Source organism: Oculina patagonica, chromosome 5, assembly GCF_052425735.1.
Source record: "Oculina patagonica isolate OP01 chromosome 5, crgOcupat, whole genome shotgun sequence".
Lineage (NCBI taxonomy): Eukaryota > Metazoa > Cnidaria > Anthozoa > Scleractinia > Oculinidae > Oculina > Oculina patagonica.
Genome location: NC_135762.1, coordinates 26,290,162 through 26,317,524, shown reverse-complemented (window position 1 = coordinate 26,317,524; position 27,363 = coordinate 26,290,162). Strand labels below are relative to the sequence as shown.

At 38.6% G+C, this 27,363-nt stretch overlaps 2 protein-coding genes and 1 non-coding gene across 5 annotated transcripts in view; 2 read left to right on the top strand and 1 right to left on the bottom strand.

Moving 5' to 3' along the window:
• The window catches only part of LOC144653604 (NTF2-related export protein 2-like), a 218,990-nt gene that overhangs the window by 74,583 nt on the left and 117,044 nt on the right, over positions 1–27,363 (bottom strand). The window lies entirely within an intron of this gene.
• LOC144653528 (bridge-like lipid transfer protein family member 1) overlaps positions 1,968–27,363 on the top strand; it is a 63,771-nt gene continuing 38,375 nt past the window's right edge. For all 3 annotated transcript variants that reach the window (XM_078513525.1, XM_078513524.1, XM_078513523.1), the window contains exons 1-24: positions 1,968–2,110; positions 2,449–2,867; positions 3,385–3,463; positions 3,682–3,773; positions 4,583–4,646; positions 5,056–5,108; positions 6,492–6,564; positions 6,810–6,885; positions 7,911–7,997; positions 8,127–8,230; positions 8,718–8,797; positions 9,035–9,161; positions 9,391–9,547; positions 10,454–10,624; positions 10,978–11,095; positions 11,786–11,941; positions 13,101–13,198; positions 13,641–13,875; positions 14,788–15,005; positions 15,601–15,783; positions 21,412–21,549; positions 22,577–22,753; positions 23,863–24,195; positions 24,993–25,707. In XM_078513525.1, the coding sequence (XP_078369651.1) occupies positions 2,633–2,867; positions 3,385–3,463; positions 3,682–3,773; positions 4,583–4,646; positions 5,056–5,108; positions 6,492–6,564; positions 6,810–6,885; positions 7,911–7,997; positions 8,127–8,230; positions 8,718–8,797; positions 9,035–9,161; positions 9,391–9,547; positions 10,454–10,624; positions 10,978–11,095; positions 11,786–11,941; positions 13,101–13,198; positions 13,641–13,875; positions 14,788–15,005; positions 15,601–15,783; positions 21,412–21,549; positions 22,577–22,753; positions 23,863–24,195; positions 24,993–25,707 (3,769 nt within the window). In that variant the 5' untranslated portion in view covers positions 1,968–2,110; positions 2,449–2,632. The remainder of the gene's footprint in view (positions 2,111–2,448; positions 2,868–3,384; positions 3,464–3,681; positions 3,774–4,582; positions 4,647–5,055; positions 5,109–6,491; positions 6,565–6,809; positions 6,886–7,910; positions 7,998–8,126; positions 8,231–8,717; positions 8,798–9,034; positions 9,162–9,390; positions 9,548–10,453; positions 10,625–10,977; positions 11,096–11,785; positions 11,942–13,100; positions 13,199–13,640; positions 13,876–14,787; positions 15,006–15,600; positions 15,784–21,411; positions 21,550–22,576; positions 22,754–23,862; positions 24,196–24,992; positions 25,708–27,363) is intronic.
• Positions 12,519–12,591, top strand: Trnas-acu (transfer RNA serine (anticodon ACU)). The gene has a single exon. It is a non-coding gene; the product is annotated as a tRNA-Ser (tRNA).

Below are 27,363 nucleotides of genomic sequence, written 5' to 3'. Positions count from 1 at the left end.
GACGAACCAATCACTACATCCATAGGTGTACGGGCACCTTCGGTCCTGGGGGGCAGAGACCTTATTGCCCGAAAAAAGTGGCATATAAAATGGAAAATAATTTCGATCATTTCGTGGCGTTCTCCGAAGATGTCAATGCACTGAATTCTTTTTCGGAAATATTTTATTTATTCACTCTAGTTCAGCAAAAATTAAATTAATTTTGGGGAGCCAATTTGCAGTTTTCCCATTTGAAAGTAATACAAAAGCGTGTAAAACATTCGTTGAAAGTTTTAAGCTACCTCTGAGAACTAAACGTTCGAGTCGAAAGCATTAGCTTCATCACATTTATAACAGCTTTGTTTCAAGGCCTTGCACTAAATCCATCGCGCGCAAACGCTCAAGCTTTGGAAAAGCTGATTGCAACCACCAGCTCGTCTTTACAATAATCTGCTATGTACCCGTCTTTAGACCTTGACGGAGAAAGCGACGCAATATATCAGATATATATATATATAATTATTTTGCCAGACTAGTAAAAAAGGCCATTGTTATTTTATTTTGTTTCGTGTTTTTAAAATTAGTAATTTTACTAGTGCTAACAAGGAAATAAAAAAAAAAAAAAAAAAAAAAAAAAAAAAAAAAAAAATTAAATATAATAATATATTTATAACCATTTATCGGCGAAATGTATATAACAAGGAAATATTTGCCAAATAGTAACTATTGTCACTATTTGCTTCACTGGCAAAGTTTCAAAAGAGTTGATTTCTTTTCTTTTTTTTAAAACAATAATAATAGGAACATTGATTTATTAAATTTAAGGAGATGACGCGACGTCATCAATTCCAAATCAGCGGCAGATTTGCTGACGCCCGTCGAGATTTAAAGGAGCACTATTATGAGCTTGAATTAAAAAATTCAAAGGCCTTTAAAAGACTTATCCCTCAAAGTAATAGCCGTCTTTGTTAAAAAGCTACTAACAAGTGTGCTAAAGTTGTTTTAGTGGTGTTATCATGAGTTACTCATCGACATGGTTTTGATTTCCAATTGAAAAAGTTAGGCTGACTTTTCGAATACTGTCATAGTGGATAGTTGGTAGGCTCTTACCGAAAGTGCTCGTAAAAAAAGCATTAAATGCTAAAAGAAGTGCTCGTTTTTTGCCAAAAAAGTGCTAAAATAATGCTAATTTTTTTAAAAAGTGCTCGTGGGTAACATAAAAATGCTCACTTTTCCGTTTTTTTAAACATAGAATATTACATTTTTCAGATTTTCTAGTTACATTTTTCAACAATAAAATGTAACGATCAATGTTTGATGTCAGAGTACGCTCTCGAGCTATCTCTGCCTTGGCTGGCTGACTTCCATTGTTCCTCGATGACAACGTAGATGACGTCATCTTGGAACGAGTGTGATGGACTGGGTTTCTAGAAGGCAACCACTGACGTATCAAACCTATTCCCCAGGCCTCCTCGGCTCCTTTGACTAAATTGAGGGCATAATGCATCTTTGGACGCCATAAATAAAGTCAGATTGTGCTTTTTAACACAAAATTAGACAAATAGTCAGTCGAAAATCCAAAATAATGCTAGCAGTGCTTTTTGTGGATAAAATGTGAAAAAAAATGCTCGCGAAGCCAAATAATGCCAAAAAAAGTGCTAGCACTTTCGGTAAGAGCCTAATAGTTGGTACTTGCTCGCCAAGGTTTAGAGTTGTGAAAAAACCACTGAGAGACCTGAAAATTAATTAAAATCTGCCTATCTCCTCACCGTTTAAATACTAAATGACGTTACCATCTGTGATCCTCTAGCCATTCTTTGGGCACTTAGTTATAGTTTTCCCTGACAAAAAAGATGCAGCAAAATGCGTAATCGTGCCCATTCAAAACGTTTATTTCCTGCACGAAAGAGGGAGGACTGAAAAGGGACTGGAACTGAATTGTTAACAGTGATCGTGGAAGAATGGGTCTAGCCTCGTCTGCTTTCAAAATGGCTTCCTGATCTGCATAGATAAGTATCAAATGTTTCACTTAAATTTTGTGAAAATCACGGGATGCAGACACTTTTTCGACTAAGATCCCACTGGGTTAAATAGTTGGACAACTCTGTCTCAGCTACACAACGACAAAACGGTAAGTTTTTCGTATAATTGGGCATGGATAATGCAATCGTTTGAAGCATTCCGCGAAGATATATAGGTTTGCTTTTCTATTCACTAAGGCGTGAAATCTCATACAAGTTTGGGCTTGCTGTGGAGTTTGATTGACCTTAGAAATTTTCTATGTGATATTTTGATTGCATTAAGTTTGGTAGTTTTAATTACTATCATGATTATTAGCACAGTGCCGAATTGCGAAGGAGGAAAATTAATGTTTTTAGTTGTTTATCAATCAAACTAAGTGCGTCCTGCTGAGATTAGAACAGGTTGAAATGCTTGAAAAAATTGAATCTAGTTTATATTTTTCGGTAGATCGTAAACCTTCCAGCTGGCCACACAAAGGTAACAGAAGAACATGAAATTTTCAGCTGTGGAAATTACAAACTTCTTGAACTGCACTACCAGTAGTTTATATTTCTAGCAGAGTGACTAAGCTCACTAAACAACCTGTAGCCATCATAACACAAATTCCAAAAACAGCATCTCTTGGTTGAATATGGATAACAGCAGCAACATCAGCAGCACAATTCTGCCAGACACGGCATCGTCAAGTGATCCAACTTCAACAGCCAGGAGTTACCAGGGTGGATTAGTGTTTGTAGTCTTGTCATGTTTGTGTGCTAGCCTGTGGGTGATCTACATCACTTTCTATCATTCGCGCTTAATGGGCTACATTCTTACACGACTGATCAATTTCAAGTACATTGAAAATGGACAATACTTTAAGATTGGTAAGTTTATGTAGGTAATAATGTAATGCCCAAATCCCCTCTATGGCACGCGCCTACAGGGAATCACGGTAGTTGTATTCATCCTTGCCAAATCTTGCACATGGTTTGATGAATACAACTACCATGATTCCCTGCTGGTGCGTGCCCATAGAGGGAATCAGCCATTGGGATTAATGCCTATTTTAACAGGAAGGAGTCTCCTAATTAACTGTTAAAAATAATATAAACTCTGGGCTTGAAAGTGAGAAGTCAATAGAAACTGAGAGGAAGTGGTCTTATTGTTTTAGTATATCGGTAACCCTGACTGATTTATTAAATACAGAATATTGTTAAAACTGATTTATCGATACACAGATTCAGGCTTTAGGCCAAAGGGCCAACATCGGTTCAAAGTTACAAAAATTTATACCGGGAAAGCTTTAGGGAGGCCTTGTACACGTACATACATGTACATGTAGTTTGCAAGAGGTTTTTGTAGTTATATTTACTTGCCTAAAATTTTTTTGTGACTCTACAGGCTCTTTTTCCTTCTCCATATTATCTGGGAAGATCATGTTCAGGGATGTTGTGTATGTCACACAAGATCTCAGCTTTAGGTAGGTTAAAGTTCTTTTCACTCATTTAGCAAGCTGACTTCTCTGTTTTGGGATCAGTCCTTTGGATAGCAGTTGACAAAACTGTCTTGTTGCTTTTCAAATTTGGATTGAAGCTTTTATGATTTAGTTTCTTTCATTACAACTACTGAGTATTGACTTTTGTCATAGATATACAAACTGTACCTCAATAACATGCATGTAACTGTGATTTTTTTCAGAGTTATTGATGGAATAGCAATCTTCAAGTATTGGTTGCCATACAACCCAGCACTGTCAAAGAAGCCGTACCAACATGTACCATCAGATATAGGTCTGTATTGTGCATACATGTGTTTTCTGTCAAAGCTAAGGGATTTAAACTACAGTCACATACGTCTGTAGCCCTATGAACTGATTTTTTTCTTGTATGCTTTTTCAATGAGCCTGACTATGAGTAAACAGTCAATGAGGCACAGCTAAACTGAAATTATATCACTTATAAAAAATCAGGCTCATGGTATATTATTGTTTTAGTAGAAATTCTAAAGGATTGCAGTTCAAAACTTACAATTTTATGTACTTTTGAGCCAAACTGAAATCAAGAAACATTGTCTTTCTAAAGAGCAGCATGTGCGCGATTGTGTTGTCAGGGAATAGAAAACGATCAGAGAACCAATCTGATTTATAGATTTCCTGTAGAACACAGATTAGTTTCTACTAATACATTTTGTACATGTAAGTTATAATTAATGGAGCATTTTAAGGTATCATCAAATTATTGTAACATGAGGGCATACAAAATTTCACTGTGTTCAAAGTAATAATATTAAACCTTTTCTTTTGTAAAATACTTTATGTTTTAAGAAAGATTTGTTAGTGGATTTGTAATTTCCATGCTAAATTCACTTAAAAAACAAGAAATTGAATTTGAGTTAAACTTCATAAGTTTTGATTTATTACTAATTAATTACATTTATTACTAATTAATTACATTTATTACTAATTAATTACATTTATTACTAATTAATTACATTTATTACTAATTAATTACATTTATTACTAATTAATTAAAACTTTTATGCAGTGTGCTACACTGTAGCTTGTGAAGTAAGCAGATTATGTTTTAATGTTTTGAAACAGAGGTGGATGCAAAGCAGCGTCTTATTGTGTGGCTAAATGGCTTAGAATACCATGTCTATAACAGGTAAGAATAAAATGCTAATACCATAAATCCTCAAATTTCAAATTTACTGGGATAGATCATTATGTTGTTGGTTCTTTGATAGATGTAATGAACAGTATGTGTGTACCATATATTTTTTTTATTAAATGCCCCCGGCATTTGTTTCAGCTTGGCCTGGTGGACCTGGCATTTATTTGACTCCTGCAGTTTATTCAAGCCCGGAGTTTATTAAACAAGGGTTTCATACATTATTTTTGACAGACTTACATATTTTCATTACAACAACAGCTTTTTATCCCTCAAATAAATTCTTGAGGGGGTTATTTACAACTACACTTCATTAAAAAAAAAACAGTATTTATTCAAGACTGGGCATTTATTTGAGAAAATTTGGTACTCTTTAAGCAACTCTACACATGTCATGTTTCAGGTCACGTTTATACAACAGACTAGAGGAGCTTTTTAGAGTTGAGAGATATGGAGGTAAGAGAAGATCACACCATTTTAAAAGTGTTTTATTGTTGTGGTTGTCATCATAAAAATCATCATTGTTATTATCTTCATCTTTGCTGTCATCATCATCATCATCATCATCATCATCATCATCATCATCATCATCATCATCATCATCATCATCATCATAATCACTATAATTGAAGGGCTCAGTGCAAAAAGGGCGGAAGTGATTTTGGCTTGAAATGAACATTGCCAAAACAACTCCAAAATTTGTGTGCAGTTTTGTTGACATCAGTGAAATGAATTTATTTTCGCCGGCTTTCTGCTCTGTTTCCGAGAAATAACATATGCAAAAAGCTAGGTTTTTCCAGGTGGCATCTTTAGTAGTTTCTTTGTTAAAATGGAACAAAGAAACTTCTAAAACTTGAAAAAAAAAATCTGAAGACTTGAAAAACCGAGCTTTCTGCATATGTTACTCCTTTAAAACGAAGCAAAAACCAGGGAAAATAAGTACAGGAGATAAACGTAAAAACCCCACATGCAAAATTTGGAGTCATTTTGTCAATGTTTTTTTCAGTCCAAAATCACTTCCTTTTTTGCACCAACCCTTCAATTATGATTGTCATGGCTTATATTGTCAATTGTCATAATTACCGGTATTATTATAGTCATAGCTATCATCACCATCATCATCATCATCCTCGTCGTCATGATCATGATCATGATCATCATCATTGTCATGGTCATGTTTCATGGTCATCATCATCATCATCATCATCATCATCATCATCATCATCATCATCATCATCATCATCATCATCATCATCATCATCATTATCATCATCATTACCGTAATGATTCGATTTAGCACCCTCCTTCAAATAAGCGCCCCCTTCCGAATAAACGCCCCTCTTCGAATGTGTTTTTGTAAATAAGCGCCCCTATTCCAATAAGCGCCCCCATTCTAATTAGCGCCCCCGTTCTCATAAGCACCCCTATTCTAATAAGTGCCCTTATTGTGGATAACTGCCCATACCGAAGTCATTGACGTCAACTAGATAAACTCCTGACCGTTCGCCGTACAGTTCATGTGTATATTTACTGCTAAAATGAACAATTCTTTAAAAAGTAACTGAACTTCAAACAATTTCTAACTGTTAAAGTTTCTGTTATTGTTAGATACATTTGGTTGTTTCTCAAGAAATTAAATAAGCGCCCTGTCCCGAATAAGCGCTCTGTCTCGAATAAGCGCCCTCCCTCGAGGTGCCAAAAGTAAATAAGCGCCCCGGGCGCTAAATCGAATCATTACGGTATCACAATCCAGTCTTAAATTATTTATATTCATGGTAGAAATTCTTGCTTATTAACATCACTTACATTAATATACTTCATATGTTTTATTACTACTAGATGCTGCCAAATCAGCCCAGAATATTCATGTAGCCACCACTCCAGTTGAACCAAAAGCAGACGTTGAGAAGGGGTGAGTCATTGCACCCCTGAAGAATACTTTATGTCATTATTTGCTATATTTTGATCTTAAATTATAACAACAGAATTGTTTTATTTGACAGCAATGAATTTTTGTTATTATCAGCACATTAGTGTATACAGTTATTTACCCTGTAATTTAGTAAGTTACTAACTGTTGTGCGTTGAGAGGAGAGGGTGCAATGATAGAAAAGTTGTGTGTGAAATGTGTTCTAAAGATCTTTGTGTATGATTTAGCCAAGAAGAGGTTAAAAGTGGATTGCCAGCATGGCTTATGGAACTGGTGCCAGCAGTCAAGTATGACATCAATAATGTAAGTGTTCATTTTGGGAACAGTATAATCAAGAGATTGTTAAGGTGACATATAAGTAGGGTACATACCGTAAAATTCCGGTTATAAGCCCCCCCAGTTATAGGCCCATCTACCTGGAAACTAAAAAATACAGCCGATTATAAGCCCCTCCGGATATAAGCCCCCTTCTGCCGGATGAGAGTACTGAAAAGGGCTAAATGTTGCTCTATTATGCATTTTTAGCTAAAAAACGCATTTCGATCAGCACTCCTGTGGCCCGTTTCGGAACGTTTTTTTATTCCGCTTATAAGCCCTCCTGGATATAAGCCCCTCCACTTATAAGCCCACCCAAAAACCCTTATGAAGCTGTATAAGCCCAGGGCTTATAACCGGAATTTTATGGTATTTGTGCAAGGCTCTTGATAAATTTCTAGTGAGGAGTTAAATAAAGCTATGAATTAAGGAAATGTTATAAATGTAATGCAGTTATGTAGTTTTACCAATTTTAACAAATGAATGATTTCTAATCCATGTTGTGGTGCACTTTTACCCTAATCTGGTATTTTTCTTTGTTTATGTTCATTATCATTTATTACCATGCACCAGAACAAAGGAAAATCAGTGCCAAATTGCACCAGTGGTAAAATTAAAAATAAAATCAACTTTGTTTAACGAGGGTTGCACATAACAGTCTTTCGACTGACAAACCTGTGGCCCTCGGATTCCCGATCGAATTGGAATTTAGAGGTGTTGGTTTTTGTGGAGGGAGGAAAACCGGAGAACCCGGAGAAAAACCCTTGGAGCAAGGACGAGAACCAACAACAAACTCAACCCACATATGACGCTGGGTCCGGGAATCGAACCCGGGCCACATTGGTGGGAGGCGAGCGCTCTCACCACTGCGCCATCCCTGCTCCCCCAAACATGAACCAGAACATGTACATTAGAGAATTATTTTAAGTATAACATTTTATTTGTGGCAACTACATGTACATTTGAAGTGCATTCTTCATTCATTATTCTTATTCCGACTGTTTACCTTGCAGGGAAGAGTAGCATTTGGAAACAAGCTGTTAGAGACTACATTATGTTTCAAGTTTGAGAGTGCCACAGGAATTTACACAACATCCCAGGTTTGTTTATTATAGTATGTAAATTTTCTGGTATGTATGGTATTGATGACTACATGAAAACTATCCAGTGTCTCTTTTAAGTTTAGAGGACGTCTTACAATGTATATTATTTTTTTATTAATTATTTAGGCTAACTCTTCTCTGGATGAGTTCATGCATATTGTGAAGTGTCAGGGGAAGAATGTACGAGTGATGCTGTCCCCCAGTCCATCTTACAATGGACCAATAGATGAGTAAGTTCCTTGACTGTCACCAACATTTAATTTTAATCTTTTTTTCTTCTTTATTGATGTGTGGTTCCATGGAAATATCTATAGCCCTCCAACAGATGAAGAATCTTTTTGGCAGATTGTTAATATCCATTGCAATCAAAGAATACCAAGAGGAGAAAGAATACCACTTATTAAAATATAAGAGTACAGTGTACTCCAATAAAACATGATCATGCCATTACGGTGCTATCTGTTGCTTTGGCTCATTCTGTTCATGGTGTCCTGAATTCAGCTGTTGTTACTAAGGCTGCCATGTTGTTAATTTTTGGGTCTTGCAAAAAGTAAAATTTGTCTGGAGAGAATTCTTTTTCATGGCTTAGAACATACAGTTCAGTTTGAATTGCATGGTGATACACCCAAACCAAAACATAATATTGCTTAACCAGCAGTCATTCTCATTAGTTTTGATGTTTGAAGTGATGAGCGATGTTGTATTGTTTTGTGACAGACCTCCTCGTTACATGGGTGAGGGCTTTAATGTCCTACAGACAGCTGACTGCAAAATCACATATTACCAAGATGAACCAGGTTTGTTGACACTTACATTTTCACCTTGGAATTTCGTTTCAGCACACACATACATGTACATGTATGTATGTATGTGCCTCTCTTTTATTGACCTGGAAGGGTGAGGACTGCACTGGCCCTACAGTACATGTATGCGAGTACAGATTGAGTACAGTGAGGCCTGTACAGAAAAGATATAGGGCTGAACATGCTACCTTGATGACTGGTTTTGAACATTAATTTGTTCTAAATTGACAGGATTTGCACCTGAAGTGAGAGCAGAGAATGATGAAGAATTACCAGACAGTGATCCACACTGGGGAATTGATGTTGTTTTTCTGAAGAATACTACGCTATGTTATGGACCATGGGTGGACAGACAGAGGTAAAAACAGTAAAAATTGTCATATTTTTGAATTATTTTCTTCCTTAGGTGATACTATTTTGCTTTTTCATGGGTGAGATCAAAGCAGATCTATTGTAAGTATGGGTACGTTGGTTTCTGGCTCAGTGAGAGGCCATAGTTGCCTGTTGAATGCCTTGTGTACAACTTGTCATAGCACTTCAGTGACAAACATAATTTTGATCCTAACGCCATGTCTTACTATCAACAGAGACTCGCTGCAGAAGTTCTTCTACCCTTTTGATTACCAAGAGATACAAGCCACTAAACCTCTTGTCCCAGGCCAGAGGCGTGTCCACACTGGACTGGATGTCAAGTTTGACTTTGAGTGTGACACCACGCTGGATATTTTATTCTCTAAGAACAGGGTACGTAACCGAACTACATGTAGAAACTCTTATGCCATATGAAATCCTCCTGGATTACTTGTCCCGAATAGGAAATCTGGGGTGTAGTAAGGAAAAGTCTTTGACCCAAGTGGAATTTGAACCAACGACCTTCATGTCCATGTCCGTTGCTCTTTGAACCAAAGTAGGTACGTAGCGTTGCAGCTTGGAACAGGCCATAGTAGTAAAGATTGTGAATCGTTCCAATAGCAAAACATTAATTTGCTGTAAACAGTACAGCTGATGTAATCTATGCTCAGTTTGGAGTTAACATCTATATCAAACTATGATTTTACATTAGCCCCCTCTTTTCTATTAAGAAGCTCCTCGCAAGGCCTTGAAAAGAATAAGCTCCCCTCCGCCAGAGTGGTAATAAATCTTTAATGTTTTATGGTGTGTCAGTTTTTTAGCTAAAAGATTTTTTCAAATTGACTTTTTTTTATCAAACAAAAGAAACAAAACAGATGTGAATTTGCAGTGGAATTTCCACAGAGTGGCTCTTCATCAACTGTTCCTGATCGAATTGGAATTTAGATGACTGTGCTGGTTTTTGCAGAGGGAGGAAAATGGAAAACCCCATAAAAAAATCCTTGGAGCAAGGACGAGAGCCAACAACAAACTCAACCCACATATGACCTCGGGTCCGCGAATTGAACCTGGCTACACTGGTTGGGAAGTGAGCATTCTCACCACTGCGCCATCCCTGCTCCCCAAAAGTGTTTCATCTCAGTGTTTAAATGTGTTACTTGGGTACACGTGTCTTTTGGGTGTTGCAATGTCTTCTTAATTCTTTGTAAAATGCCTTTAAGTACAGTTGGACTTCAACAATGAACCTTACGAAGCAGTAAATTGTACATCTTGTTATCATTGTGTTCTTTCTTTAAACAGGTCACCAAGGCTGTTCATCTGTGCGTGGGATCTGGGTCACATGTGCGAGTTTACCAGCCCTGGACAGTGAATGAATACGGTTACACTACATCAGTTGTGGCCAAACTATTCCAAGTAGAAGCTACAACCAGCTTGGCATACAGACAACTTATTGAAGCAGATGTGATGGATGTAAGAAAAATGCTTTTAATTAGTTTTTATTTCTGTGTTAAAATTGAAATTTTATCACCGCTGCTGTAATACTGTTGAAGGCTGTAAGAAATATTTCAGGTCAATGTGATCTCTGCGATGTCTTTACTTTTGGAAATAGAGGTTGGAGGCTGCAACTATATCTGACATTTTGCATCTTTTGTCAGGGAAATTTGATTTTTAGCAGGGAAAAGTCAGGCAAAAGTCAGGGAATTTTGGAAACTGATATCTGTGGCAACCATGTTCAGATTACCGGAAGCTCGACTTTAGGTTGATTTTGTTTAAGTTGAAATTTGTTTGTTTCATGAAGTGAGTAAAACTCATTCTTGTTTCAGCTGGCTTTTCACATGTCTTTTCCTCGAATCTGGAATCAAACACAACACTGGTCATGTGACATCACTCTCATGAAGGTCACCTGGAGTTTTATCTTTGCACACAAGTTCTTTTTCCAAGGTAAGACTCAGTAGACTTCAAGTTAACAAACACAAAAATGAAGCTTGCTATCAGGTTAGTTGATTCCGGTTGAATTAAGAAGAACTTGGTTGGCATTTATCTTCATTTACTGTAGTTCGAGGCAGCCATGATAGTAGTACTGCTTTTCCCCTGTATGAGATGGATGGTTGTTAGCAAATTCCCGAAAGTAGTGACCCCTCTCCCCCTAGGTACAGTGTCGCTCTTACAATTTGGTAGTTCCTATTAATAAACTTGAGCAGAGAGGGAGGTGCTCCGGAACCAGAGTCCAGCGCACAAACTATTCAGCCATTTCTCTACACACAACATTTGTTGCGGAAGCATATCTTGTTTCCTACAAACAAAAATGTTTCTCTTTTTCATTTTGGCTCCATAACAAATAGTTTCTCGTATGCACGCAAAAGAAATAATTTTGGGAAACATTGTTTCCTCGTTTGCGGGCGCCTTTTCAGTGTGTTTCAGTTTTTGGTGAATGTAGGAAAAGATGTTCCCTGGGTGCCAGAGGGTTTTTTTCTTTTTTGCAGGAAAGAAAACGATCGCGGCTTTGCCGCTCTTTTTCGCCGCAAAACGACTCTTTTGGGCCTCTAGTGTCACGCCCAACTTGTAGCAAGCCAAATGAAGGTCGGCAAATGCTGCTAGGCATTTCAAAGGTTAATGATATTTTTTTTTCAGAAATGATCGAGGACTGGACACTGAATTACAAACCTGACCTGCTGACGTTTGTTCCTTATGAATGGTCGTTTAACATCATACTGCGAGACTTTGAGATGGTGTGGTTAGGAAATCAGCATAACTGGATTGAGTGCACATCAAATAAACTCGAAAATAGTGCGTTGTGTCCTCTTTAAAGGGACTTTGTCACGGATTTAAACAGATTTTTGAGCAGCCAGAGTTTATATTAATTTTATGTCGTAGGAAGCCTAAAAATATAAAAAGTCTTTTTTTATTAAAAATTGCTATATTAGAGCACTAAAACTGTTAACGAGCATCTTTGGCTGTGGATGGCTAGGAAAGAAATGGATTGCGATTTGAAAAATTGAGGCTAAACTTTTCAAGTTGTTTCTGCGCGTCTTAAAAAAAATCAATATTTATAGCCATAGTTTGATTTCTATCTGCAAATAAAGGTCATATCTTTCTTTAGATGTTCAAAGATATTGTTTTTCATGGGCTAAGTTGCCTAGTACTAATTATAGAACAGTTTGGGCCAAACATCTGTGAAATCCCTGTGACATAGCTTCTTTAAAATTTCCCTAAATAATAATTATTGTCTTTCCAACTTTAATTTGTTTACACTCTTGACTCTCTGAGATTCCATTCTTTCATTCATTTATACTGTAACCTCTAAAAGCTTGGAACAGCTAATGTTTTTCTCACAGTAATTCATTAATCTGTTCTATATACCGCCGCCTGGTTAGCTCAGTTGGTAGAGCGCCGGACTACTGTGCGGGAGGTCGTGGGTTCGAACCCCAGACCGGACCAACACTCAGGGTCTTAAAATAACTGAGGAGAATGTGCTGCCTTTGTAACTACATCTGCAAATGGTTAGACATTCTAGTCTTCTCGGAAAAAGGACGATAAACCGTAGGTCCCGTCTCCTGTATCTTCAGTCTTCTAACAGGGGACGTTAAAGAACCCACACACTATTCGCAAAGAGTAGGGCACGAAGCTCCCGGTGTTGTGGTCTGGCCTTTACAATTGTATCTTAAATTACAGTATGTGTAAAGCGCATTTGCACATATATATATGGAAAATGCGCTATATAAATGCATTATCATTATCATTATCTGAGGCTACTCGAAAAGCACCTTTGTTTAACACTTTATTACTTAGTTTTTGTTTTGCCATTGTTAGTAAAGAATTCACTTGAAGGACACTTTTCCTTCTTATTATATTCTCTTCCAAGTATCATTTAAGTACAAATTGCCCAGCATAAGGTGGCGTTTTGAAGACGTAATTAATCGCGTGGATTTTATTGTTTTGTTTTCAGCTGAACTTGCTTTCTGTGGTGAGGTGTTCGACTTGACATTTGTTCTACAGTACTTCCGGTTCATACCGGAAATTGAGGAGATTAAGTTCTTTCTGCAGGTTGGTTATCAAGCTTTTATCAATTTATGTGTCCTTTTTTTTGACAAAGTGAATGTATGAAAGACATATTTGAACTGCATTTTTTAGCCTAAAAAAAAAAAAAATTCAAGGCTACAACGGCATTTGAACACATGACCTCCCCGATACCGGTGCGATGATCTACCAACTGAGCTGTGAAGCCTTGATACGTTGGGAGCAGGTCAATTGTGGGTCCTAATGTCCCGCATGTGGAGTAGATGACAAAGTGAATATATGAAAGACATCTATGAACTGCGGATAAATGATGAAATGAATGAAATGATCCTCGCAGCGTGTAAGCAATTTACGCAATTGCATTTTTTAGCGTGAAAAAAAACTTCGTCAACATTGATGTGACCATTTCAAATAACAAGACCAGTTTTTAGCTTATAGTTGTTTTGTTTGCACTTTCTTTGTCTTTCAGGCTGAGAAGCTGGTTGCCAGAATGTTTGTTCCAGAATCTAACACTCTCAGACGCAGTTTTCTGTCGCTCGCTCGCACCACGGAGAAGAAAAGAGAACAGGGCCTTAGATCGCGCTCATCAACAACAACAGGGAACCTAGACGAGGCAGTGGAAAGTGCTGATGAACAGCCCATCACTAGAACAGCTGAGGAGACCATCAGTGGAGGATGGAGACGGCATACAGACGAGAGTATAGGTTAGACAACCCTTTTGTTCATTGTTTATTACTCGGACAGAAGCCCCGAGTCAAGGATTCGGTCGTGTTCTTTAGCTTTTGTGTCGTGATGGTCCCGCTAAGGATGGGCTCCATTCCGAATATTCGTTATCGTAAGTGACCCGGTCCAGCATCGTCATGCAATATCTGTTTACATATTGTCTGGTAATATTATATTTTTACAAGCAAACTGTAGGTGGGCCTGGGGTTAAATAATCGTCGCCAAACTTGCAAAAGTAGACGAAACGAGATGACCCGAGTAAAAGCTGTTTGCAGCTTCTTAATATAGGAAGGTTACCTTTTGAGTATCGCAAAACCAAAACAAAACAAAGCAGGTACATTGGTGAATCATCAAAAGCGTAAGCAACGCAACGAACCAATGGGAACGTGAAGTAAATACACGTGACTGGCGCTAAGCGCGGGAAAACACACGTGACCAAGTCGTGATTGGTTTTGGGTTTTCAACTCATTGGTTGGTTAGATTTAATGGCGCGAGTATTTTAAACCAATTACAGAGCTTAGTAAAGCGAAAGAAAAGCATTTAAATATTACTTTTGACGCTCAATTGAAAAGCGCTGACTTGAATTTCCCGTTGCAAAAGAAAATGTTTTTAAACAAAAAAGAGGTAAGTTTACAGTTAGGGCTGTCCCAAGTTGAAGTCACGGTTATAGCAGACAAGCTACGTACTGGGCATCGCAACAAATATCAGTCTAGCTTGGTGAACTCACTTTGTTTTGGGGATTGCATAGGTGATTTGACTGGGCATGCAATCAATGGTGTAAACAGAACTCAATCCCATCTGTGAACGCAGAATTTTCCTGGCTTCTTCGCTCTACACATGTCATTCCAATTATCATTAATTTCCACTTTGTTTTGCTGTATTTTTTGCATTAGGATGGGTAGATGTGATGTCAGTTCCTATCCTGGGGCTGTCCCTGGGGTACATGTATCATCCACTGTATCCCAGCCCCAAGTATGAAGTGCCCCGTGGTGAGCCCCTACCGTGTGACCCTACTCAGTGGGAGCCTGACGTCATCAGTTTAGAGCTCGAGGCAGGACCTGCAGCATTAAGACTGTTTGGATCATTACTGGCGATGCTGGCAGCTATCAAGGTTTGATAATTAATTTCTTTAATCCTTAGTAGTTATATTTGTTTGAATAGCCCGATCTTTATCTGCAAGGCAACCGTAAACCAGCACCCCCCCCCACCCACCCTTCCCTTAAAAAAGAAATCGGTAGACACTGGTAAAGCACACCAAGAAGGAAGCCCCCTAGTAGGTGGGAAACGTTGAAGTAAAGTAAAGCTTTTATGGTGCCTAGGAGCTAAAGAGAAGTGTTAGTTTTTTTATTTTTTTCCCATGTAGGCAAGAAGGTATTGCTACTCCCCCCTGGATGGGATGCTAGTCCATCGTAGGTTCGCTCCCTTCCCCCCATCATTTGCCACTTGCCAGTTTGCCCTAACATTTTGCCAGCGCCCATTTATTCACCTGGGTGGAGAGAGGCACTAGGAGAGTTTTAAAGTGCCTTGCCCAAGAATACAACGCAGTGACCCCAGAGTCTAACGCCCTGAACGTCAGGTCACCGTGCCCCTCCTCCCCCAAAGGCAGTTACTTTCATTTTCCTGTTATAGTTTTCTTCAGCCTTTTTTAGTCCTTTCTTTGAAATCAGAGGAATAAAAATGTCTAACTATAAATTTTACTGTAACAGGAAAACTACTTTGGGATTAATCAGGAGTTCAAAGAACTGGGTGTGAAGACAAGTATAGTCGAAACAATGAGTGAAAGCACGTTAAGTTCCGGCAGCAAGGACACAATCAACTTACAGTCTCTGAGACCAATGGAAGCCAACATCTTCCTCACCTTGTATGATATCAAAGTGGAACTAACTAAGGTAAAGATGATGTATTAAACGTTACATTGCTCCTAGCAGCTTTGAAGGAATTGTCAGTCAGATAGTGCACGCCTTTCGTAATCCGTCATAATCTTCTACAATTTATCGTTCTTCGTTCCTTCGTAGTTTATTAGAGCGCTTTTCAACTGAGTGTCGAAAGTAGTTGGGAATTGCTTTGGTTCTGATACTTCGCTCTGTGATTGGTTTAAAAAAACTCGCGCCACCTGCTCCACCAATCAGATGCAAAATTGCAAACCAAAAGTCGCATGCGTTTTCCCGCGCTTGGCACCGGTCACGTGTTTTTGTTTCGATTTCTCATTGGTTCATTTCCTTGTTGGCGTTTCATGTGATTGATCAAATGTAATTGCCTTAGGTTTGGTTTAAGACACTTGAATAAAAAGCGCTCTTCTACATTTTTTGGTGTTTTTCCACATGTGTAAACGTTTCTCTTTCTTTAAGAGAGGGTCCATATGAAATCCATGCAATATTAAAATTTGAGTCTACATCGACCCTCTCAGATTTCCTTTATATTTTGCATGGGGCTACATATTGAGATGATAATGCTGTAGGTAGAATATTATCGCAAAATTCTTTAACGTGTGGAAGAAATCGTGGTCAACGTGCCCATGGTCGGTTTTGAGCCAAAAAATACCTAAATTTTGACCCATCTTTTGACCAAAATATCTCTGCAAGAATTGAAGCTTTCCATATAAAAATGCCACTGTAATTAGTATCACCTAGTACAATTTAAATGATATCATCAAAACTTTTCATCGCTCTCACGTTTAGTAGTAAACCTATTTTAAAAATAAGGTATTTCGGGCAATGCGTGACACTAGAGATTTTAGGGTAAAATTACGTTTGAATATCGCCGATGCGGCGTTATTCTGATGGTTCCATTAGCCATTATTTTGTAAAACATTTACTAAATAATAAATTAAAGTCAAAAAAAGTATGTTAAGTTCAATCGGCACGTATGATTTTAGCGTACAAAAATGTGGTACATGTGAGCAAAACAAAAACAAAGCTCTGAAAGTTTTAGAACGAGTTTCATAACATGATGGATAGGTCGGCTGAGGACGTGAGAAATACCGCTTACATAAATCCAATAAACCTTTTAGCATCTAAAGTGGTTCGTGATGTTAATTATCCGGCTATTTAGTGCCCATAAATACAGACTTACAGCGTGAGAAAAGCCCGGAGAAAAGGTAAACAAGCCACTTGACATGTTCATCATCGATCGAATTCAAGCGTATCTTCACGTGCAGATTGGAAAGAGAAAACGTCGCTCACTTCTGTCTACCTGGTAGTTATAATGTTCACAAACAATTCTGCAAGCATTTAGTTTCCACTTTTCTCGTAAGCGATGGCCTCAGTACTTCACATTTTCATAAGCCTGGTAAGTTACTTTTCACCCGGGCGCCATGTTGTTTCGGACTAGTACCCAGTCTCTCAAGACTTGCCTCAGTGCTCGATCGAAACGCTGGAATGGACCATTGTTTTACTCGAAGCGTAGTATAGTACAGTACAGACGATTTCTTTCCGTGGCGCTCTCTGTTCAAACAATTTTTCCAGCTGCATCTTTCTGCAGACAATGTTTTTTGATGTCTTCAAACAATTTATGTGGGCATTTTGCTTTTTTCAGGATTTTTGATCCCACTTGGCCACTTCTCCAAAAAAATAATGTTGCTTCTCTAACTGAATGTTTGATTTATAGTGTGGATGTCAAAACCATTAATGCCAATTGAAAGGTCTTTCAAAGGCCTTGTTAACAAAATCGAACGACCGCGCAGTTCAATTTTGTTAATAACGCGTATAATTACATACCCAATTGGACTTCACTCAATCTTTATACACTGGGGTTATATCCACCATCTCTCTAGCTCCTGTTCGTACCATATTGCAGATCCATGTGATATATGAAAAATTTCAAGTAGCTTATACACAATATTACTTTCAAATTAATGAAAACACTAATGAAGTACTAATAAACCTTAAGTGAGGTTCTCTGCGACAAATCGCTTCGTGTGTACTACTTCAAAAAGTCCCTGCAACAAGGCGTTTGTTCGGTGCACCTGCAGCGAATTTGCAAGAGGGAGAATGTAAACTAGTTTTTGAATTCAATACATGAAGCTCTCTCATTGGTTAGTTTATATTTTGTCGCAGAATTGCACACACGCTGCGACAAGGCTGCTTTCACTCATTTTGTCACTGCGATCAGTCGCACGAATTTAAACTGGTTTGAGTTCGTGCCTGGTGCAGCCATATTGTATATTTGCATTCTGCTCGCTTGCTGCAAGTAGTTTCTTTTTCGTTGCTCTAGCCTTCACTATATCCCTCTTTCTTTCATCCGTGCTCTCCACTGGCTTCGGGCAGTGCGACTTAGGGCTTTCCACAAGTTGCTCGAGATTTCCCAAAACGTTGCCCGTAATATCTCAAAAAGTTGCTCCAAAAATCCAAAAACGTTGCTTCATATAATAAAGGTTGCTCGAAAGTTGCTCCTAAAAATCCAAAACGCTACTTCTAACCAAAAGAATTTTTTCTAAATATATGCTAATTTCCCTTTGAGAGTAAGATCTTCAAAGCAGTTTTAAGCAATTTTACAGCAAAAGTATCTAAATAACATATTAAAGGGAATATTATTTTGTTAAGTAACAAGGATTCCTTTAACTGGGAAAAATCGTGAAGATATTGATGACGTCATGTTTGCTGACGAGTTTTGTAATGTTTTATACAGAATGAGCCGAATGTTGAAACGTCTTCAGATGTCCCTTGAAAATCTTCGGCAAACGTCGTAAGTCTTCGGAAACGTTCGTTTTGCCTTAGAACAGCACTCGTATAATCTTCGGAAATCTTCGGTCTGGAAATTGCTCAAAATGCAACAAGTTGCTCGAGAGGAAAAAAGTTGCTCCAAGGGGGAAAAAGTTGCTCGAAACATGAAAAAATGCCAAAAGTTGCCGAGCAACTTGTGGAAAGCCCTAGTGTGACTCAAAGGGCCTCGATGTGGAGCCGTTTTCTATAGCAACCGTCCAAGCACTTACCTCTCAGTCGGGTTTCCGCTTTCGCCTCGGGGCCACTCCGCTGGTGCCTCATTCCTTTTCATTCCCAGCCAAACCCCGCCTTCAATTCGTTGCGTAGCTTAACAGACATTAACGGCAGAGGTCTCGATCCCTGGCGCAGAACAGAAGGACCGTAGACTCTAGGAGCGAGAACGGATCATTCCATCTCAAGTCTCCGGTGCATGCGCACAATTAAACCGGAACCATAAATGGCCCAGAGGGCAGAGGACGGCCCAGTTCGGTCAAGTTCTTGGAACGAAATTTAATATCTAAACTCGTTTATCAACCGCTGGTTTAGGGGAACGAAGACCCTGGGAACAAGGATCCAGAACAATTTCAACAAATTTGGAATCACCTGTATCTCTGATAGTGCTCCTACTGATTTCCTAATTTAAAGCTAGAATGACGGACCGACGTATCGACGGAATTAAATATTTGTATAAGTGTAGATCAGCGTGCCTTTTTACAACTCATGATTCGTCTTTGCCTTGACCAGGTTGTTGAAAGTTCGTTTTCAATGACACTCATAATCATACTCTTTTGTTCTATTTTATCTTTCCTGTAGGCAATCCTTAGAATAAATGTAAATGAGTGAAATACTGTAAATGATTTAATAAACGCCCCACTCTCAAATAAACGCCTCCCCCTGAGGTGTAAAATTTGTATTAGAGGCCTCTACTAATAAACGTCCCGTGTCTAATAGACACCCCTGCTCCCCCCCCCCCCCCTCCTCAATAAAAAAAGAAAAAATATATTCGCCTCAAAATTTAAGTAAACGTTTCATGGAGTAAAAAACACGCAATTTTCTTTAGTTAGTTAATTGATTCACTCGGACATCGAAGGGACCAAAGGAGCTAGCTAGCCAACATGGTTAATCCCGATGCGATGACGATGAAGACATCGATATCAAACAATCTGTGAACGACATCTTTAGGCTTTGCATTAGAAAAGATTAGAGTAGTCTCCTACTCACAAAATCTGTTTCCTATCTTTATCCGGGAGCAAACTGCGTCATATTTACATACTTGTTTGTCTATTTGTTTCGTTACAGTTAGAGTGAAATCATGGGCTCCTGGTGAAATGAATGTCCCTTTTCTACTAAACGCCTCATATTTATTTAAAACTCCCGCATGTACCCCTTAAATTAAAAAGCCCTGGCGTTTATAAGATTGTTTACGGTAAGTCGGTATTAAAGGCTAATTTTTCGATTTCAGATTTTCAAAATTAAAAAAGGTGGAAAATTAAAGCCATGGCGATTTGTGGCGTATTGGATCATTTATAGATGACTCAATACATATCCCATGGCCCCTGAATGCCAGGTCTTTCTTGAAAGCACATAAACGAAGCGATGACGATCGCAATATGATCTGAGTCAGAGTGAAATTTGAGACATGAAATTTGAGATAAAATTCACAAGTCGGTCTGTCACGCAACAACTATTGTCGGTGTTCTTCGAAGAACGACAGCACCAAAAACCACTTGTGCCGCAGATTCTTACTGGATGAAAACGATGACTACATAATTTCTTTGCAGTGGAAACATGTTTTTTATATGTGAACAAAACACGCGACCGAATTCTAAAACAAGTCGGTTTTCATGATCGGTGGATATTATATTTGATGCCTCGCCGCCAACTTGTTTTGGTAACATCTGTTCTTAAATTACTATGGTGCTGGCAAATACGGTAAAACGCAGCTTACACACCAAGAGGGCGATGCCAAAAATCCTTGAAGGAAATGACTTTTATGCAATGATGCTTGCTTGTGGGGATATCTTTCAAATTGGTGCAGTACGACCAGCAGGTCGGTATGACCTTTGTGTTCGTTTGAATTTGTTTAATTTGCTTATTACCAGCCAACGACTTCCAGTAGTTAAAACTACTAACGATTTAAAAGTATTTTTATGCAAAAAGCTTCATAACGATGTTTTACTTCTTATAGCAACATTCTATTTAGTTTATATTTTACAAACTCTGAACTTATCACGATTTCCGTGTTGAGCTCATTTGCATATTGTCACGAAGTTAACACCACTTATTGATGCGAACCTGTAATTCCTCTTAAACTTAACAGAGATTTTATTTGATAAATAGGGACACCATTTCCTTGGCAATCTATTGATACTTTCAAATTCGATTAAAGAAACGCCGCATGTCTACAAACAACGACTTTTGAAACCCCACTTTTTTGATACGAATTGAATAAGGAGATTTGGAATTTTGCTTTCAGCCAAACGCAGCAAATGACACAAGTTTACTGAACGTTTTTCTATTGTTCGGGACTTGATTTGTCTTATGTAAAAGTTTCGTATCATTTCTTTTTATATTTAGCATGTAGCAGGGGATCAAACATGGTGAATATTTTTAGGTCAAATTTAAGTACTTTCCACTGTCTGACAGTTTGATTGACATTTCTCCAAAACAATAAACAATTGAACCAAAATATTGCACATGGTTAATGTACTAGTGAAGTTACACAAGTGTGCCAAATTTGAGGGAAATCGGTGAGATGCGCTGTAGACTCGCCTGCATGGTTCTCGTGCGGACTCACTCTTAAATCTTCTTTTTTAGCACTGTGGCACGAGTGAGCCGTCCAGTCCGCTTCTGTTAATGGAGAGACTGTCGTTTGAGATGCACAAGACGTACACAGAGACTCGTCTACAGCTGCACTTGAGCCCCGCCACGATTGTGCTTGTCGATGGTAACGAGGTGAGAAAGCAAACTGAACCTTTTCAGAAATTTGCAATGTTTTTCAGCTTGTGCCCAAAATTAATAAATACGAAATACGAAACGTTATTTTAAAAGGGGTATTTTAGCACTATTTTGTTTGAAAGAAGACAAGAGCTGGCTTTGTAAAATCAAGCTTGAAAGTAGATGGCAGTTTTGATTGATTTAAAAATACCCTAAAATTCCCGCAATAAGCCCTTAACTTATACATGTATTTGTTCAAAACTATTTGTTTGATGAGCTTATTTACGGAGGTATTTTGCGTTTTATAAATGGTCGGGTATATTTGGAAGAGATTTACCGTCTTAAACATTTATAATGCACTTAACGTTAAGCATGTTTAAATTCTCTTAACATAACTATGGCAGACACAGAACAAGTTCTATATACAACCTTTGATGAACATCAAATGTCTCTGTAATGTTGTAATAGCAAAGAACCTCTAAAGTAGGGGACTTTACAATCGGAAGAATGTTATTTCATACCCGTACTTCTCAAAATTCAGAAAAATCTAAAAAAGAATTTAAATTGCGTTCAAAATTTGGGCAGCCTGTGAACAGGCTCTCCGGTGGAGGATAGGGCAAAAAGAAGGCGGGAAGAAAAAGTATAGTGGAATTATGGGACTGATAAACATTGGTCACGTGACTGGAGCACATGGAGCGAGTAACAGTCGAGCGAACGCGAGTCTTCTTTCTTCTTGTCAGCATTTCCTAGTTTACAGTTAAAGTGTGTATAAAGTTGTGTTTACAGTTCATTCTCGTAGTGGTTACTCTCAATTTCCCCGCAAATCCGTTTACAAAAGGATGGGGGGGGGGGGGGAGGAGGGAAGGGTTTTTATTCCTCCCCTAGTTCCTTTTCGGCTCGCTTTGCTCCCCGATCAGATCGGGAGCCTAAAATTTGTTGGGCTTGTTTTCGAGTGATGGGCTTATCTTTGGCCGGGGAGGGGATGGGTGGGGAGTTATGGGAGTTTCATGGTAGTAACTAACTGTTTTCTGTTTTAATTCTTCAGCGTGGAAATGTGAATCAGAATCTATCACAGGGGCATTTGAGTTTGTCCGGATTCCAGCTCCGTGGCCATGCCATGTTCTCTGGCGTCGATCGACCGCCTGACTGTGAAACATTGGAGTACGCATGGCTTGTAGAGATTCAACTGGGCATACTGTCTGGCAGGCTCACCATGCCACAGGTACATCACGTCATCTAATCTATCAGGAATTGTCACCTAAACCACGTAACTGAAGCTCTTTGAACAATACTGCAGCTTAGCAATGCTAAAGTCCCAATAATATTTGCGACTTAATACGTTTATTGCCGGTACAGTGGAACCCCGATATAACGATCCTCGATATAACGATATTCCCGATATAACGATGGATATTCTATGTCCCGGCAAAAGTTAGAGTAAAATGTATGGAACAAAACCCCGATATAACGATCTTCGATATAACAATATTCCCGATATAACGATGAGAATTTAGAGGACCGAGCGTAAAATCTTTCCCGATATAACGATATTATCAGTACTCAGTCACAATTTAAGCAAAACATTTAATTTAACATAATAACCTTACAGTAATCGAGTAATCTTTAATGTTTCTGTCAACAGCTTTGTACGATTATATACGAAAATGATACTGTGTTCTAAGGATCTTTATCAACTTTATCCTCTTTATCCTACTTGTCATTCAATAGTTCTCTTAGTTTCAGTATCTTTGACTAGGTTTACCTCGATATAACGATATTTTCGGTTATTTTACGGCCATATCGTTATATCGGGAGTTTCGATAAAACGATTCCTCGATATAACGATATAATTTTACTGCTCCCTTGGCATATCGTTATATCGGGGTTCCACTGTAGTTATAACGTTTAGAAATGATTTAAAGGGATTTTAGCCAAATTTAGGCATGGGAAATGACCGTCAAATCCGTTGAAATATAAAAATAACCGCTTAAAGCAGTAAAAGAACATTTCAATAACACAGTGAATACAAAAGGAGGTACGTTTGGCCAAAAGCGACGAAGATTGAAATGGATTGTGATAGGGGCTTTTAAAATATTGTTGGGCTGAACAGTTTTCAAAGTTAATCTTGTTTGCTTGTAACTTTAAATTCTAACGCCTGGGAGACACATTTGGTTGCAATGAAGCTATGGTTTTGCCATTTAGATCCAAAGGAGTAATTTCTTTGCAAACATTAAGTTTCATAGCGAGTATTTGGCAAAACCAAATAAAATAAACTTAACTCAGCCGTGACACAGTCCCTTTAATTCTCCATTTTGATGTTTTACTTCTTAGCTACAAGCCATTGGAAACTGGGCACAAACATTTGCCTTTCACGTCATCAACAAAGAGAACGACCTGGGACCAAGTAGCCCGTATGTTCAGTGCATTCACGGCAAACAACAAAATGTTTGCGACCGAAGGCACAAGAAACGAAAGGTGCCAAGAGATGTGGACCTTACCGAAAGGACAGTTGAGGGGTCCTTATCAAAAGGGACCTTGACTAAAATAAAGGGCTCTTCTCAATTGTGTATTCCTGAGAGTGACGTAAAGTACAAGATGACGAGGGTGTCTCTGGAGAGTATCAATTTGTTCCTGGTGGAGACAGGGTGTGCGTGTAATCTGGAGGTAAGTTAAGTGGGCTTTCGAGGCTAGTGATTCATCAGGTGGGTGCTTTTCTCAGGTTTTAGTAGCATAGAGCGACTAGGAATATTTCTATTCCCTCCTTGAAGGGATGCTTGTCCAGGTTTTGCTCCCCCTCAGCAGTTAATTCGGCGGTACCCATTTATACCCCTGGGTAGAGAGAGGCGCTATGAAGGCAAAGTTTCTTGTCCAAGAACACAACGCAGTGATCCCATCCATGGCTAGCTTGCGAACAGGCATAGGGCGAAAAGAAATAGGCGAGCGAGCAGAGCGTGGCTTTCTTTTCGCCCTATGTCCCACTGGGAGTCTGTTCGCAGGCTAGGCCAGGGCTGAAACCCAGAGGTCTCCATGCGGAGTCCGTTACGCTAACTATTAGCTGAAAAATAGAGAATTAACTCTAAGGTATTTTAAAGTACTGGAAAATAACCCAGGCTTTTCCTTCTGAGCGTCAGGCCAAGAAAAGAAATCGAGGTCCACACAAGGCAAAATAACGTTTTTGATTTGCCTTATAGTTAATTATCTCTTGACGCAACAGTGCATTCGCAATGGTACCAGTAACCATACGTCTACCGCGTCTTCCTAAGTGGAGTTATGCGTGAGCTCTCTCGGGGCTATTACCTTGATAAAGTCCGATATTCTCACAACTAACATTAACAGAAATGTATGGAAATCAGTAAGCAGAAGTAAGTTTTCGAGATTAGAACCAAAAGGGTCAATATACAGATGTTAATAAATTAATATTCTTTTATGTAATTTTTATCGAATTTCTTATTGTATTTCAGATTTTTCCAATCAGACTAGCCACATGCAGTCTTCACAGCTCGGAGTCCAGTTCAGGTGTCAGCCTGTTCGTCCAGACGGTCAAACTGCGTCAATTTGTTTGTACTCCGTGGCCGGAGCGTACTCAACAAGTCCTTAGCGATGCCCGTCGACCTCTGTCCCTCGTGGAAAATTCATCCTGGCTTCAGGCGGCCGCCGTACAACTCGGACCGATTGTATCCGATGTCTCAAGCGCTACGTCCAACCCTGAACTTTATCAGGAGCAGAAAGACTTCCTTGAGATGCACGACGCGAAATTCCAACGCCTCTGGTTTCTATGGGAACCTCAGGAGCAGTTTCCAGGCAAGAGACATGGTTGTTGCGGCTGCGCTGGAGGCTGTAACTTCTTTGGCAAAAATTCCAACGGTCCGCGGTTCTTCACAGCTGAGAAACTGGACGCTAGTGAAAACGACACGGGGATTGGTGGCTTTGGGAGCGAGACTGGTTTCTATGACGACGGCGATATTGTGGACAGTGGTGCCAGGCCCCTTATGTATTCTCGCAGTGCCGACCTAGATGCCCTGGGTTCGAATTATTTTGATCGAACACCAATAGGATCAATAGAAGCTTTTACGCGCCGGCGATATCACGTTTCAGGGTCAGAGGGCAGCTCTCCTAAAGTGAGGAGGGCGATGCATGCGCAAACAAATGAAGAGGCGTACATCGAACTTGGGATAGGTAAGCGAATTGAATGTAAGAAAATTACAAAAAGGTGTTTGTCTCGAAGCGGTGATAGTACTTTTTTAAAATATTGAGTTGAATATCGCTAAAGGCTTCAGTTTTTTGCAGTGGCAAGCTCTGCGTCATCTGTTGCCCAGTTTAATAAGGGATTTGTAACCAACGTGCCATTCAGAAATGCAGTCATGTTGACGCTTATTTCTGGAAGGATAGACACGGGAAAAAAATGTTGACAATAGAATCAGGAAATCACGATAGTTGTTTGTAAAACCAAAAGCGCAACAATTTACCGGCCTCCTGGCTTTCTTTTGGCCGTTAATTAGCTTTTATTTTAGAAGGTGAACATTTTTTCGCGAAATTTTTAGATGGTGAGTTACAGTTGAACCTCTCGTTACGGTCCGAAACAGACCAAAATTTATAGAAACTCTACTTCTGTAATACGGACACCTCCATAATATGGACACACTTCCCTGTTCCTTAGGTGTCCGTATTAAAGGGACTATGTCACGGATTTTAACAGATTTTTGAACATCCAAAATTTATATTTATGTCGTAGGAAACTTAAAACCAATGGTCCGTTTTTATTAACTATTGCTATATTAGAGCACTAAAACTGTTTAAAAGCGCGTTTGGCTGCGGATGGCTCGGATGGAAATGGATTGCAATTTGAAAACGTTAGCTAATGTTTTCAAGGTGTTTCCGCGCGCCTTCAAAAAAATCGATATTTATAGCCGAAGTTTGATTTCTATCCCCAAATAAAGGTTATATCTTCCGTTAAATGTTCAAAGATAATATTTTGCATGGGTAAAGTTGCCTACCACTTATTTCAGAACAGTTTAGACCAAAAATCTGCGAAATCCACCTTACATAGTCCCTTTAAAGAGTTTCGACTGTGTTTGCCTTTTGGTATTAAAGGGCTATGCTATGTCACGGATTTTAACAGATTTTTAATCAGCGAAAATATATATTTGTGTCATAGGAAACCTAAAAAAAAAATGGTCCATTTTTATTAACAATTGCTATAGCAGAGCAGTGAACTGTTAACGAGCATCTCTGGCTGCGGATGGCTAGGATGGAAATGGATTACAATTTGAAAAATTGAGGCTAAACTTTTCAAGTTTTTTTTTTTGCGCGTCAATATTTATAGCCTTGGTTTGATTTCTATCCGCAAGTTAAGGTAAAATCTTCCTTTAGATGTTCAACTGAAGAGAATGTTTTTCATGAGTTAAGTGGCCTAGTACTAATTTAAGAAAAAATTTAGACCAAAAAATTCGCAAAATCCCCGTGACGTAGCTCTGTTAAGGAATGTTATAAAAGAGACTGATTCCTATTCTCTGCATTATTTTGTGTTCATTTTATGTATTAGTCGTCATTTTTAATTTTTAATTAAATAATTGTATATATTTTATAACTTTTAGCTCACTTTTTTTTAACAAAATTTTTAAGCTAGAAATTTTTAATCAGGAAATGCGTCGCACATATTTAAAGCTTTAAAGCTTTGAAGAATTTTATTCACTTTATTTTATTTTATTTTTTATTCTTTATTTTTTTTTTATTTTCATTGTGGCCTGTAAACTAGCTGGTGCGTTCCCGCAGATTTTGCTAACCATATCTGCGGGACGCATCGAAACCATAGCTAAGTGTAATGACCACATT